Raw genomic sequence first — 16,641 nt, forward strand, 5'->3', positions numbered from 1 at the left:
TCACAGCAGGCCGGGGTCTGTGAAGGAAGGCAAGCCAGGCGGCAAGGCAGCAACACAGGCAGCACCGGCTGCTGAACTCCGACACACAGTCGGACATATATTTTCGTAAAACGGCCCATATTTGACCTCTACATAGTTGATTTCTTGCATAAAAAAGTTTCAAAAGTGAATTTAATGGTAAAATAGCAGATAGAGATCTGCACGACCTAGATTCAGACTACCTGATCTCAGGTCAGTTGTGTAGCCTATGTAAATGTTGGGGCGTGACAAAGAGAGAGACTAGAGCCAAATGAGGAGGAGCCGCTGAGTTGACGTCAACTAGGCGGCTTGTTGAGATTTGCCCGTTTTCAGAGGTAGTTTCAAATTGTGAGATTTGCAGAGGAAAGAAGTGTCAATGGGATTTTGAGGTTCTATGTATGTCCTAGTTACCCACTAAACTGTCGTTATTCAACTATGACAAGGTAAAATCGGTTTTGCATTCTATCACCCCTTTAATAGCTATGTTAATGAAAAATGTTTACTACCTGTTTTTGTTTTTTTAAGTTAGACTGTGTTTGATGAAAAATAATATAGCCGTTTAATAAAAGTAAGGAAGCAGGAAATTCCATCATTATTCTGTTCTCAGTTCTGTTTTTCTTTTGTTTCTAGCATGGAACGGTTGTTTCCTCTCCCTAAATATCAAGTAATCCTTGATTACCCATCCTTGGCAGACATTTCACAAACTTAAGAAACAATTGGTCTATTATTGATTAATGTACCGAAAGAATATTAATCAGCGTTGATTCTGATATTTGATTTATCCTTTCAGTAATCCATACTTTAACTGTGCTTCTCAAATGTAAGTCTTGCTCTCAGCTGTTTAATTTTTTTGGGGGGGCATTTTAGGCCTTTATTTTATAGAACAGCTAAAGTCATGAAAGGGGAGATACCATACATGGGGAATGACATGCAGCAAAGGGCCACAGGTCAGAGTTGAACCTGTGGCCGCTGCATCAAGGATTAAATCTCTATATAAGGGCATGCACTCTACCAGGTGAGCTATCCAGGTGTCCCCATTTGAATGTAAATTTGGGTTTTGTGACTGTTGGTCAGACAAAGCAAAGCGATACTTAGATACTGGTAAATTGTGATGGCCATTTCCCACTATATTTACTGCAAACAGTTAATTGATTAATTGTAAAAAAAAAAAAAAAAAAAAAAACATGATATTAAAAATAGCTGCAGCCCTGTTCTCAAATGGCACAACATGTGGCTAATGTTCTTTACATTCTACACAATGTGATGTGATTACCTGTTCTGTACGTAGTTATTATACTGTAACTTGGATTTTGATTCTATCTCTGGGCAATTAGTTACTATAACGTTTGTCTCTTTATGTTAATGTTTGCATGTTTATAAATTATCCTATAAAGAAAGCAGCTCTTGAATATATCTGTATATATTCTTTGACAGTCACTTAAAGCATTCTGTGGTGAAGAGGGAATTAGTGACCAACTTTCTTATAATCATTTTACCAACGTTGCTTGTGTGCTACCCTGACCTTTAGCTATTTGCTTAGGCCAAGGGCATTATGTCAGGGTTCAGTGCACCACCAAATTGAATAATGTTGAAGTCAATAATGGTTTTGTTGTAGAGAAAGATATCACACAGTTGTTTTAGAACAATCTGCTCAGGAAAGCAGAGGCTGAGATCAGGTGTGTGCTTGATATTGTGCCGTCTATTGTGTGCTGTGCTGCAGGGGCGTGATGGTACTCTTCCTCCATTATTATCTTTTGTCCTTGCTTTCTCTTTGCATTCAATCATATATTAAATGTGTTGCAGACACAAGCATGCTTTTGAGACATATATACAAAAGTTCAATGTACACATGGATAGTAGCATCTGTCACATTTTTCACATTCCCCTGCAACACTACAGGGTAAACTGCTGAAAGACACTTACACTAGTAGGACTGAGGGGGTGATTACTGTAGCTAACAATGTCCATTTATCTAGTTTGTGGTGATACCGTACACACAAAGTCTCTTTCATCTATCAAAAAAGTGTGTAGGTGAAGATCAGCTGCTGCTTAGTTATCCCACAATCATAAATGTGCCTCAAAGGACTTTTACAATCTGTACAGCATATGCCACCCACCCTAATTAGACCCTCTGTCTCTGCCTTTCTTGAGACATACGCTGCTGTCCATATGTTTACTGGTATTGTTTCCTAAGAGTGAACCATGGATTCAAGAAAAAAAACATTGACAATGTTGTTTGCTGCAGTTATAACTTAATCTCTGTTGACATACTTGAGCAGATCTGCACATGTACCTCCAGTCACAGTCACTCAAAGCTTCTTATTTTTTTACGCCTTCTTGTCACTTTTGCTAAATCCCAGCTGCTTCATATTTTTAAAAGTTGTGTGGATGTGCAAATTGACTTACAGAGCATTTAATGGACTATTGAACATTTCATAATCTGACTACTGCGGAGAAAAACATCCTAAAATCAAATTATGGGTCTCCACGAAATAAAGCAGTGTCTCAAAGAAAGGAGGAATTAGTTTAGTAAAGGGGACATGGTTGAAGAAGGCTCTCTGTAGCCCTTTTCTGCTACAACTCAGGACATCTTTGCTACAAGTCAGCAATAGAAATCAAGGATCCCTCAAACTGTTCCTCTTCTCTCACTAATGATCTGGGCCAGCTTTATACTATGTTTTTTTCTGGACACTATGACATCACTTACGGCATCATGTTAAAGTGATGCCTTTGATTCTGTTGCTGTTGTATTCACTGAGAAGACGCTAACTGAGCCCTTCTGGCTCTTACATTGTTACTGCAGTGAAGGTTTTTTTAAGGGCTGTATCTATCAAAGTACACATGCTCTCATTAAACTGCTTCGGTGCCTATTTGAAGAGCCACCCAGAGGATATAAACACCTTTATCCAAGAGCTCTGCAGCCCTTTCCTCTTTTACACTTATTCTGCAACTGACGGTGTGTTTTAATTGACTTTGTATCTGAAGCTATGTTGTATTGTGCTGTACACATTCTCCTGTGTGTATATCCTGTATATTTTGTCTATCATGCTTCTTTTTTAATTAATGTATTCTTTGAAACATATTTTGATCAAGATTTGACCATGTTGATATAGAGTAAATTAGTGAAGTGGAGGGTTTACGTATGGCTGGCTATTTTATATTCATTACATGCATAAGATACATTAAGTATAAAACAATATGCACCAGATAAGTGAATACAATACATACAAGATAAGTCTTTTTTGTTACTCATGCCAAAATATAAGACTAGAAAATATTCCCTAATACTTTTAATCCTTCTGTAGTCCTACATTGTGGCGGTAACACTTGTTCAAGATAAGAATGCACAAAGATAATATAAAAACACTTTCTATACAATTGATATACTCATTTGGGTTTTCAGGAAATCATGAGTCGTGCAGGAGTATTCACAGCAGTGAGGATACTTTAGGTCTCAATGTGAAAACAAAATGTCTTGCTGCAGAAAGAAATTCTTTCCTGAAGTCAACAACAAGCTTAATTACCAAATACTGTATATTAAAGGCAATGCAGCTAAAATACAGTCAGATTCTGTACGTGTCCAACCTCCTGCTGCGATTTCAGAGTAGCAAATCAATAAACTTAAGCAGTTTGGAGAGTGTCTTTATTATATTATAAACATCATTAACTGCTGAGGTGTACTTTTCGGCATTTTAACACCACTCTCTCTTTTTGCTCTTTTCTTTGCAGCACTTTAGACGATGAGGGCACCAACCTCCGACAGCAGAAACTGGACAGACAGGTAAGTCTTTGCTGTTCTTCCTAGCAGCTCTGATAATAGAATAACACGGAGGCACAATTATAACAGGGCTGTTTTATCATGACACAAACTTCCGGTGCTCCATCATGAGGCCACAAATGGCCAGCTAGGACTTGTTATCTCTCTGAGGGGAGTTCTAATGAGAGGGTGTGTATAAATTTAGCAATAACATGCACAAAACCCAAAGCCAATCAGTATTAACTCAAGCGTTCTAAATGGTGACGAATTATAGCTGTAGCCTTATTGATGACAATAAAGGCCATTATTCTTTGGATTAATGATTTATTCAGGTATGCAATATATTACTTCTTAATTTTACACTTTACTCACCTGGTTTTTGTTATTTTTGAAGACTGAAACAACAGTGTGGTGTAAAAAAAACATCTTTTCTTTGTTTATAAGTAACTTATTCGTCAAAGGGAGAGAAGCTTGCTTGTAGCTGTGCATTTCAAACCTGTGCATCACCAACACATCAAAGCCTTATAGCTCAAATCCATGCTGTGTAAATGTGCCTATTGTTATCACTGTCTTGGCACAGATGTGAGCTTTACAGGGGATACTGTGGTGCTCCAGTGCTCTGTAGCCTGAATTCTCCACTAATAGAAACCTTCAATATTTGATGAGCTCTGGTTTGAAGACTTGCATATAGCTGACAGTAAGTCCAAATGAATAACTATATCCAGCCTCAGATCAAAGTGGTTCAGGCAGCTAATCCTTAAACATCTTCAGATTGTTCTCCTGACTTAAAAGATGTTAAGTGTTATCGCCACTTGCTTCAAAACACTAGCCTACAGTATGAAACTAGCTTACAAGAAAATCTGTGAGGTGATAATCACAAACAACTTCAGTTTAAAATGGAAAGCAATTTTGTATACTGCATTATGTCTGAGGACTTGTGCTTTTCACAGGAACAAGTAGAATAAAGCTTCATTGCATCTTTAAGCTATTGACATGGTTTACTGATTATAATGCCTCAGTTCCACTGCATGGTTCGGTCCGACTCAACTTGACTCACTTTTCGTACCCAGAGCTTTTCTCTATTTGGTTTTCCACTGCAGATAGCACCCACTCAGTGCAGGCATGCAGGAAATGCAGCATAAGTGAAGTGATCATATAATCAATCAACAATTAGTGGCTAAATTGTTACATAATCACTCAGTGAGGCAATTTTGGGTGTGAAATGTATCATGTATGTACAAAAACCTTTAAATGCTTGGTGACTGTCAGATTAAATATGGCCACACAAAAAAAGACATTCTTTATTGTAGTAATTGGTGCTTTCTTCAGTGACTTCTGTGCCATTGTATTTTTATTTACTACTTACTTTATTAATGATGTAGGAGGGTGTAACGTCCTCCATTTTCTGAAACTGTGCTTTTGTTAATTTTCTTTCTATCTGGGCATGTTTGTGTGCATGTACACCCGTGACCTCCACAACAGCGAGCGCTCCTTGAACAGAAGCAGAAGAAGAAGAGGCAGGAGCCTCTGATGGTCCAGTCTAATGTGGACGGGAGATCTCGCACTCGTCGGACCAAACAGAGCGAGGAACAGGCTCCGCTGGTAGAATCCTACCTCAGCAGCAACAGCAGCACCATCTACCATGGTGAGCACTCCTCTGGAAGCTCAAACAGAGGGTTTAGGAAACACTGTGAGCAAAAAAAAAAAAAAAAAAAAGAGGAGCTCAGACTGCTCGTTTGATCAATTTGTCGTATTTACAGGAAGTATTTATTCTTGGGCTGAAAGAGATTCTCTTATATTGTTTATTTTCCCAATTATAACTGTACATTACAAGTAGCACATTTGCCAAACAAAGAACTATACAAGTTGTTGAATGAATAAAAAAAACAAACAGTTGCTAACATTACCATTTTAACTTAGAGCCCATGTAGAACCAATGCAATATTCTGTACCATCAATTACAGGCGCTCACACTGTGCTGCAAATCTATCCACTCGAGAGCAGAAATGGTGTTAAGACTGGGATTGATGAAGTCTTATCTACACACAGAGACCTCAGAGCAGCCATCCACTTTAATCCCCAGTTCTGAGGGCCAGTTTCTGGGCTCAAGGCCATGAACTGTCACATTTCCCACTGAGAAAAGAGAAAATGTATTGACAAAATGTTCCCCTGCACTATGCTGATATTCTGATGGAAAGAAGGAGAAATAATAATCACCATACTTAGAGTGAATCTGAACTGTACTGGATGTTTACATGGCATTGAATAGCAGCCGAATGTTACTCTCATGTGTATTCAAAGCAAAAATTAAATTACAATCTTTATCATTATAAGAATAATACATCTGCAACACATACTGTTAGGTTTTGATTGATTTTTTAAAGATGCTTAATTCAGCAGTTCCCATTTCAGTAAACAAACATTTGTTAATAAAGGTGTAACAGTGGAACCTTTTTAAATGTCTTAACATTTATTTACTTATATTTTATTTAATATTGTCATTTCATGCCAGAGACTTAATGAACAACACTGATATGTATTACAGTAACTGTTATATAGTAAAACCTTATTTTTTTTATCTTCATACATAATGTTTCAAATTAGTTTTTTGTCAGTGTAACATTAAACTGTGCTCAGCCCTCATTTCCATTTCTCTCCCTCTCTGTCCATCTGCTCTGATAACCCTGCATCATGCTGCTGGTCATCGCCATCCCTGTGTTTAGTGCAAGAAGCTGAACAGGAGGAGGTGAAGGTGATAGCGGACACACAGCCACCTCGCTCAGCCAAAAAGGGCAAAGCATCGGCCAGCTCCACTCCCCAGACGGGCAGCAACAAGAAGGAGAGGAAGGGGAAGCACAAAGGTCAGCCTACCAGCCTGCCTATTAAGGGATGGATAAAAATGAGATGAATAGAAAGGCACACTGCAAAAAAGACACACTGACTGAATGAGGGAGTAGGTGGTGAGAAAAGGTGAAAGACAACAAAAAAGACAAAATATACAGAAGATATTTGACAGTATAAACACACCAAAAGCATTTTTGTAAAATTAGGATATTGTTTTTAAGCCTATTTGTTCTAGGTCTTAACTTCTTCGTCTAAAAAAACTGATTTCAATAATTAGAGGCAGGCTACAGTATGAAAGAGAAGAGTCAAAATTCTTATTATCCAGCAGCTGCAACTGTCTATACAAACCCTCTTTGCAATCCTCACACAATGGTTTGCCTGCTGACTTTTCAAGCCACATCTGGCAACAAACAGCCAGCAAAGCTGCCCTCTTAGCCAATGCTGTGGTGCCATACTTGTCAAAGCTCAACTGTCCATGATGATGTATGACAGTCTGAGTGCTGTCAGCCTGCTGACACGAACAAGTGGACAAGGAAGGAAAAACTGAGTGCTGAAAAGGGGTATTCCACCCACATCTACAGTGCTTCAAGCTTTGATTGTTTCCCTTTGCTTCTATGATCTTTAACATTCACAGTGCATTAGTTCAGACTGACACTATGCAGTGTGAGTGTAATGGTGTATATTTGTCATAAAATGTATAGAATCATTAGAGAACGATAATGAACTGATACACAAAGTCATACCATAATAAGCTAATGTTTATAACAGCATCATTACAATATTTGTAAAACATCATTTTCTTACATATTACTGGTTTGTCATCTGATCTAGCGCAATACAGTAGATGCTCATCTTTGGAATGACTGTGTCCTAGAAAAAACCCCAGAAAAAAGTGAATGAGATTCTACGGGGGAAAAGATTAATCAGGCCAGTAGCACCAAATTCACTACTGATGGACCTGTCTGTCTCACTCCTTCTCCGTCTCACTCTCTGATTCTTTCAAGCACAAGTGCACAGTTTCAAGAGACTTATTTTTACAAGCTTATATGCAATCAGCTGCATCAAGGCTAGATGAGTACAGGTTGTTGACTTTGCTCAGAAAGAGTAATTTAAGCTGCTCCAATAATATGAATCTACATCTGAAATGATTTAATTATCTACTATCCAACATAATATTAGATTGGTTCAACTTAATTGGGATAAAAAAAAATATACACACCTCTTCTTAGCAAGGCCTCCAGCAATTAAAATCTTGGAATAAAATACACAAGTTGTTTGATTGACTAATCTGTCATACATATGTCAAAAAGAGTTACAATTTTTCCATGCACCTTCAGCCAAATTTGTATTTTGTAACAAATGCCATCAAATTTCAATTATGAAAACATACCAACAGGAATGCAACGTGGTTTTTCAAAAGACACTGGATTTCCACATGTACACCTTTGAGGGAAAGGAAATAAAGGACAAGGTACCAAATTAGAAACCAACTGATTAGACTAGCTAACAATTGGGTTATAGGCCTACTCAAAACAAATATTTTTCAATTTACACAGCAACACTGCACCAAATCTGGAATTTCCCAAAAAATTTAATAAAAACTTAACACTCCACTTACAGTAAAACAGTGCTGTAGAATGTCCATTTGCAGTATTCCCCTTCCCATCATCTTTGTTGTATATTTTGCACTTCTATTGTATGAAGAGAAGAAAGTAGAGAAAAGCTTGTCAGTTGTTTTGAAACTGTAGCGAACTGTGCTTGATTGCCTGAGGCAGCACGGACATAATGTTCTCTCCTCTCACACATTAGAAGCTAATTTAATAGTAAAGACAGTTAGCAAAACAATTACTTAAAACTTAAGAACAGAGCACAGAACACCCACACATACATCAGAGCAGAGTTGGGGAAATGTTATCACATTTACTCAGGCAAGTGTTGAATACATGATGGATACAACTGCTTTGTTTCACTTTGCTGGGATTCATTTACTGTATGTTAACATGCGATAATGATTGTTGAACGGTAGTGCAGTTGTATTCTGATGGAGTCTGTCTTGTGGGATTGTGGCTCAGCAGCGATCGATGGCCTGGCTTCCCTGCAGGATGATGGTCAGATCCAGATCCTGACGGTGGGTCACCCCAGCACAGAGGAGGGCGAAGCAGAGCCCGTCATGAGCTGCACTCAGTCACAGAGTAAACAGGACCTGCGCGTCACCATGCTCAAGAAAGGTATACTGTCAGTGTTTAAGAAAGGTTCTGTCACTGCATCTGGAATAGCACAAACACGAGTCCACATATACACCCACTGCGTTCTGGTCCATGCTGTGGTGTGTTAGTAGGAGGGCGAAACAGACTGAATCATCTTAGAACTTGCAACTGCAAATAGAAATGCCATTTTCAGACCCAGTGTGTGAATGATATAACGTATGATGTTGACACATATTTGTTTCTAAAAAGATTTGAAAGTTACTGTAAACATTGGTTACTAGTACACTCATTTGTTATTCCTTGGCAGTAAACAGAGATGTTGGACACGTATAAATCATGCTTTTTTATGCCTTCACTGATTGGTACAGTGTTGTGTAACTGTAATTTAAATGTATATCAAATGCATTGTATTGCATTGTGAGATGTTTTGCAAAAAGTAGTGTCTATGGACTCTATGTTGTTTGTTCAATTATGAGAACTTTGAGGGCCCTATATAGTGCTTAGAATGTACTTTACACTTGGACACCATACAATGGCAGACATAAAGAGTGATTTCATAGACAGTTACAGTTTGTTTTGTTTTTGCTAAACTAGAAAGCGTCAATCATTCGGTTTTAGGCTTAAATGTAAAGAATGATAGTGACATTTTGTCTGTGTTAAAATAATTGTTGCTATCTGGTCATGACACTATAGTTTACTTTTTCAATTAATTATTGTACCATACTTTTATTGAGATTTCTGTAATTCATTGGCAAAAAAAAACTTGCAACAACCATATTCCTTCCTTGGCATGGCTGTAATTTGCAACTTTACACCAGATAAACAGAGTTTGTTTCTTCCCACATAACATTATACCTTTTTAACATGGGTGACTGGACTCACAGACGAAGTTAAGTGTTTGTTGAACTGCTATTTTTGTATGCAAGCCACCTTTATTGTTTCACTAAACTACTAGCACATATTTTATATTTTAACACCTACATTTGCCATGATATCAATATGCATGGAAGTCAGATACTGAATTGCAATAGCCTTTATGCAATGAAATGCTGCAAGTACTGGCCAAACTGTAGATGACAACAACAGATAATAGACAGTCCTGATATAACACCAGAGATAACAGTGACTACTAAGCCTAGATTTATTAAAAAACCCAGTGGGTGTCCACTAAGTTCTGACTCCTGGTTTAATCATTGGAAACGTGTGACATTGTTGCACTCACAAACATGGTGCACAAGTTACTCTATTTAATGTAAACCTCAAACTGTGAAGATGTTTTTTTCCTGAAGTTATATTGGATGAAGTAGGGATGTGTTCCTGTTGGAGGCTACAATTATTGCAGCATTTCATTTTAATTTCATGTCAGTTCACTATTTGTATTTTCTTTGTTTGTAAAGGTATATCCAGCAGTATGAATTTTGATGAAGAAGAGGACGACGAAGATGAAATTAGCTCCAGTTCCTCACAGCTCAACAGCAACACGAGACCAGGCTCCGCCACTAGCAAGAAGTCATGCAAGGTAAAATTCATTTTACAGCACACACTTATGCTCTCTGCATGATGCGTCTTTATTCTGCCCTGGAACCGGTGGCTATTACAAGTGAATGACATGCAGAAACAAATGTAGATTCACTTTTTTTTCTCTCTGCTGTACTCTCTCTGCTTCATGGCAGTTATAGAGAATTGTGGCTTAATGTGATACAAATAAAATGCTGTTGCCCTTAGGCATTTCTTTTCCTTATACAAACTATGTTGAATTATTTTGAGCTTTAGCTATTTCTGGGCTGTAATTTATTTATTTGCCACAAAGTAATTTTGCTGTGTATGTTACAGTGCAGATTATACTGTATGCAGGTGGTGTACCAATAATTTCATACAGACACCTGTGCCTCTAGCAGTTTGAAAGGAAAACAAATGGTTGGAATATACACACCTGAGGTGGAGAGCCTGCATAAAGGCCCAGGTGGGCATTGATGTGCAATTTATGTAATCAAACATACTATAAGTGTAAGTATTTTGGAAATACTTGTTGTAAACAGTTTTTTGCATACTTCTTGAAGTCACCCAGCTTTGGATCTGCTTGATCTAATGTTTGAGGTTACAGATAAGTACAGAAAAATACTTTGCACATCTACAAGGTGCGTCGGAGGGGGACAAGCAGGTCAAAAGTTCAGGCAAAATCTTTGCCTGAAGATGGTCTAGTACCAAAACATTGCCTACTATTAAACTTTATATATTTTTGCAAGTTAGACAGTGTGCGGGAGTTTTCTTCGCGACTGAGGTTACAGATAAGAAATGTTGTTCTCCATTTCAGGTGTTCTCTTTGCTCCTCATTCCACTCTTATCTTTCCCTTAAGTCAAATCAATCTTCCTGTTTCTACACCAGGTCCCTATTTTAGACACGGTGTGCTCATTCTCAGTCCCATTGGACGATTTGCTCTTCAGGCTCATTAGTCTTTTCTAATGAAAGTCGAATGCATCACTCACCAGTCCACCATCTCACAACGGGTCTTTGCCCTGTGTGGGCTGTTTTCACCTACAGGAGGTGGCCTCAGCACCCACTCCACCAGTCAATGAACCTGCCATCGATGTAGATGATCTTGAAGAGTTTTCTCTGAGACCTGCACCCCAGGGGGTCAGAGTAAAGTGCAGAATTACCAGAGACAAGAAAGGCATGGACAGAGGAATGTATCCCACCTACTACCTTCACCTGGAGAGAGAGGACGGCAAGAAGGTGAGATGAGTCAGGCAGCGGAAACATTGTTACTGTAAACAACAACAACAGAATTTACCAATCCAAACACTTTTGGAGTATTGGACATTGTGAAAACTCTGTAATAGGTAGCACAGTATCTACAAGATTAATATACATTTGATGTAGCTTATCTGTCAATAATAATAATAATAATAATAATAATATACACAACAGAGATTGTTTTGTAGTTTGAAGCTGTGTGACACCAAATAAGTTGATTTACTAATTTGGTTTCTGGCTTGGCTTGTCACAGGTGTTCCTGTTAGCTGGCAGGAAGAGGAAAAAGAGTAAAACATCAAATTACCTCATCTCCATCGATCCCACTGATCTGTCTCGAGGTGGAGAGAGCTTCATTGGTAAACTGAGGTAAGTCCTTAATGGCTTTGCTACAATTCCTTATTTAACCTTTTTTTTTTTTTTTTTTCTGTCACTGCTGTTCGAGATTTAAAGTTTTTAAGTTTACAAGTATTTTTTAAAACCTTGTTTTAGGCCTTGCATTTAGTGTTGATACGATCTTTTATTAATATTTTATGGTATTTGATCTAAATAGAATACATTTCCAAATGTAAATAATTGAAATACAACTTGTGTCATTTATAAATTCTTATGAGCCCTATTAAAAAACTGTATGAGTAACATTTTACAGTAAGTTTCACAAAACGGCATAGTGTAGCTACTGAGGAATGACTTATGAACAAATCATCATCAACTGCTAATTTATTAATATTAATATTTAAGTAATACTTGAACAGCATCTTTATATTCATTTTCACATAAGAAATTCATGTTCTGTACTGTTTTTGCCTGACTAATGAAAATTTATAATTTGAGGAAACGTATTTGTTATGTTATTGTATATCCCTTCTGTAATTCAAAAATAATTATTTCTTTAATGTTTAATTCTTTTTTTTTACATAGGCCTAAATGTACATTAGCTGTAAATTACTGAAGGCCACAGTAAGAGGCATGAAGTGAGTAGAAATATAATCTTTAGAGACAGCTTTAAGGCTGCATTAGTGGCTCCATGGAAACTCCTGGGGAGTTTAATCAAATATGGCTCTGTGCAGCCTTTAATCTTTAGAGCGAGCCTGACCATTGGTCGATGCACTGCTCAAACCTTGAATGATGGCGATCTAAATTTAAATGAACAGTGACCTTTCATCCAGTGCTTCTAAACAGTCGTTGAGGGGGCTGGCCGAAATGAGGTATGGACTATAAGAGGTATACTGTCAGCTGAAAAAACATTTCAAACCCTTACTACATACGATTCACACATTTGTCTGGGTTGTGTGTGTTTTTAAGAATATGTAGTTGGATGTCAGAGGATGACAGCTACGGTGGTGGAGTTCACATAGTCAGTGCCTTAATATGACTATAACTGAGAAACGCAAACAGAGCAAAATTAGATGAAGAAATATTTCATGTCAGGAATAGCTGGTCAAAAAAGTTAATGTCCCTTTGGGTTGATATGAGATTTACCCTGTGTTGTTAATTTTCAAAACATTAATGATAGCCTCTGTGCATAAAGCAACTAAATACTGCCATAGCTGGTAGAATTAGAAAGCCCCCTTTCATAGTGAGGCTAATAATGCACCATTTGTACATTGCAGGATCAGAAGAACATTTATTTTATTTATACACAAATGCTATTTCACAACATAGGTACACTTTCTGTTTCCATAGAAAATGGTCATGAACAAGCTGTTTCGAGCTTCATCTTAGGAAGCCCCTTCTAGAAAGTCCCTTAAAGGTATATATAGCACTAGCCACTGGCCACTTGTGGTACGGTGACCCACTGTCAGGATCTGGATCTGACCATCCTCCTGCTGGGAAGCCAGGCCATTGATCGCTGCTGAGCCCCAATCCCATTAGAACAAAATCCATTAGAGCACAATATATAACACAATTTTTTATTACTGTTCAACAATCAGAGCGACCCAAGGTGGGGTATTTAAAATGGCTGTTGTTCCTTTATATACCTTTTAAATTGGCACTAAAAGGAAAGGTTTGGCTGTTTTATCCATCCTATAACTTGATTAGTTAGCTGGCAAGATGTACAGCTACATCTTACAGACCTCCTTAGACAGTTGTGTTTTCTTCGCAGGTCTAACCTCATGGGAACTAAGTTCACTGTGTACGACAGCGGCCTGAACCCCATGAAGAGCACCACCAGCCTTGAAGCTAGCAACCTGCGTCAAGAGATAGCAGCCATTTGCTATGTGAGTTGGTCAAAATGCTCCTTAACCCCAGGTTGTACTTAGTTTTTCATGTATTTGAAGACAAATGTTGAGCAATATGTTGGCAATAAGAGTGTGATTACAAATACAGAGATGCAATACTTGATTGTTTTTCTAATAAGCAACTTATCATGTAATAAGTTAATATGAGATGTAAAAAGGAACCAACAGGAGACCTACTGTACAACATTCAGGTTAATGTGTCTGGTGGCCTTCAAAATATACAGTTTGATTTAGAGAGTCTAACAAAGGATAATCAGATTATGACATTCATGCAACAAACTGAGGATCAGGGCATTGCCATAATTAGATTGAAATCATATTATCATCTATGCATGTTTATATCCAATCAAATCTTTATAAAGGAAAATGGCCTTAACCTTCATGGCAGATAGAGATAACTACCAATAGTCCACAATATCATAACAGTTGCTTAATTATGATGTAGCTATCAGTTCAACAAATAACATACATTATTATTTATTATTTATTATTTGCAGAAAAGATTTTTCTTAAGTTGTAGATAGTGCAGTGTATAATTATTTAGATCAATAAAGTGAGTAAAATGTGTTTCTTGCTGTGATACAAATGTTGTGTAGTTTATTTAATGTGTGACATAATTGGCATACTTGATATTTAAAATAATAATAATATACCTCCATATGTATTTAAAGCATTGCAAGTTTGTTGGGTGAACATGCTTACAGGACAGTTAATCATCTTTTCAATCCAGGAAACCAATGTTTTAGGATTCAAAGGACCTCGCAAAATGAGTGTCATCATTCCTGGAATGAACATGGACCACGAGAGAGTGTCTATTCGCCCACGAAATGTATGTTACCTAATTTCTCAATCGTCACATCTGTGCTGCTAACCAATTCAACCTCTTCTAATAATTTTAATAATATAATTCAAAACATAATTGATCTGATTTCTATGATGTCCATGTCTGAAGTTGCTACTATTTTCTTCTTCACTACAGGACCACGAGTCACTGCTGGCGAGGTGGCAGAACAAGAGCACAGAGAGCGTGATAGAACTTCACAACAAGACACCTGTGTGGAACGATGACACACAATCCTATGTGCTCAACTTTCACGGCCGAGTCACTCAGGCCTCCGTCAAAAATTTCCAAATTATTCACGACAATGACCGTGAGTTCCATACCTCTGAACTGTTTGAGGTTCAATATTAAATTAACAGAGTACATTTGCCATGTTATAGTCATGTTGTGCAGTACAAAACAGGGATAGACGGATTATCGGCCCTGGCCGATTATCGGGCTGTTTTTTGGCAGTTTGCAGATTATCTGAATTGGCATTTTATTTGACTGATATATGATAAAGTTAATTAGCTAAAAAGTGCGCTACTTTGGCTCTGCTACAGCTCTGTGTCTGTCCCTCTGCTTTGGTCTCACTTGAGTCTCACTCAATGTTGAAAGTTTCTAATTTATTAAATAATTGCTTAAAGCATTTAAACTAAGTTTTGTGTTGGAGTATATAACATTCCAAAATCTTAATTTTGACCAAAAGATTTTCGTTTTCACTGTAAATGCATATCACTTCCAAAAATCGGTTTTTATTAACTAATAATAATGGTATTGGCCTTGAAAAAACAGTATTGATCGATCCCTAGTACAAAAGACCCAACCCCGCGTAGGTTTTAGTACAGCACTCCCTCTGTAACAAAGATCATTTTTGTTGCTTTTCCTTTCTATATCAAAGGGTGGAATACTAACAAAAAAGTATATATAGTGAGAGAAAGTAATAGCCTAGAAATTGAGACGCACCCTAGCGGCAGCAAATGTAATTTCTTGATGTGTGAGAAATGTGTTTCCTTCCTCTGCAGCTGACTACATTGTGATGCAGTTTGGCCGTGTGGCAGAGGATGTCTTCACCATGGACTATAACTACCCAATGTGTGCCCTGCAAGCCTTTGCCATTGCCCTCTCCAGCTTTGACAGCAAGTTAGCCTGTGAATAGATCCCAGCCTAAAGTTCAGTGGCGAAGTTGTCCATCTGTCCTCTCAACAAGGGCTGTTAATGTATCCTTGGGGCTGGTTTGAGATCTCCGAATCACCCAGCACCTTGGAAGTCCTGCATATCCCAAAATGCTTTAGGGGCCTCAAGATTTGTGTGTGCGGCTGTGGGGGGGAGGGGGGTTGGGAGGTTGAATGATTTTGGTCTGTGGAAGAAAACAAGCACAAAGAGTAATCCACTTTCAAAATCCAATTCCTTTGTTTTGATAACTATAGTCATTTTGTACTGTACTGGCATTATAAAAAAAAAAAACACTGTTTCTTTATGTAGTAGTTAGAGAAATTTTACATTTCTTTATCTGTAAATGATTACTAACAATTTCACATCTGTAAGTTTTAAAAGTTGACTGGCTTTTATGTAATCTGCCACACAAAATGTCACTCTCTTCCTCAAGCATGAATACTGCTTATATAGTTACTGAATTAACAATAACATGCACGTTACAATATATTTATTTTGTTATTTATGTATTTATTACATGTTTTCTGTTATCATTCGCAACAATTGCTGCAGCATTGGCTCCATGGAGCTGCAAGCACATACATTGGTATCACAAGTAGGAATATCTCCTGATCCCACACAAAACAACTAGCAACTTGGACGTGAACAGGGAAAAGGCATGTTACACTGTGCTGTGTACCATATATTGTGTCACAGTGTCATGTATGTGAATGTATAGGATGATGGTGCACCTTACTTTTAAGTCTGTCGTGGTGTGAGATATAGCTGTACATACTTTATTGTGCCTTTGAAGACTAATTCCAGTGTTATGCTTTGGCCAAACA

General features: G+C 37.7%; 1 protein-coding gene across 1 annotated transcript in view; it reads left to right on the forward strand.

The window, feature by feature from the left end:
- The window catches only part of tub (TUB bipartite transcription factor), a 42,803-nt gene extending 26,484 nt beyond the window's left edge, over nucleotides 1-16,319 (forward strand). The window contains exons 2-12 of the mRNA XM_028582808.1: nucleotides 3,748-3,799; nucleotides 5,258-5,420; nucleotides 6,499-6,636; nucleotides 8,695-8,847; nucleotides 10,224-10,345; nucleotides 11,369-11,560; nucleotides 11,835-11,947; nucleotides 13,686-13,800; nucleotides 14,552-14,650; nucleotides 14,801-14,972; nucleotides 15,667-16,319. Of these exons, the coding sequence (XP_028438609.1) occupies nucleotides 3,748-3,799; nucleotides 5,258-5,420; nucleotides 6,499-6,636; nucleotides 8,695-8,847; nucleotides 10,224-10,345; nucleotides 11,369-11,560; nucleotides 11,835-11,947; nucleotides 13,686-13,800; nucleotides 14,552-14,650; nucleotides 14,801-14,972; nucleotides 15,667-15,800 (1,453 nt within the window). The 3' untranslated portion in view covers nucleotides 15,801-16,319. The remainder of the gene's footprint in view (nucleotides 1-3,747; nucleotides 3,800-5,257; nucleotides 5,421-6,498; nucleotides 6,637-8,694; nucleotides 8,848-10,223; nucleotides 10,346-11,368; nucleotides 11,561-11,834; nucleotides 11,948-13,685; nucleotides 13,801-14,551; nucleotides 14,651-14,800; nucleotides 14,973-15,666) is intronic.
- The last annotated feature ends 322 nt before the right edge of the window (nucleotides 16,320-16,641 follow it).

The sequence above is a fragment of the Perca flavescens genome, chromosome 1 (genome assembly GCF_004354835.1).
Source record: "Perca flavescens isolate YP-PL-M2 chromosome 1, PFLA_1.0, whole genome shotgun sequence".
Classification (NCBI taxonomy): domain Eukaryota; kingdom Metazoa; phylum Chordata; class Actinopteri; order Perciformes; family Percidae; genus Perca; species Perca flavescens.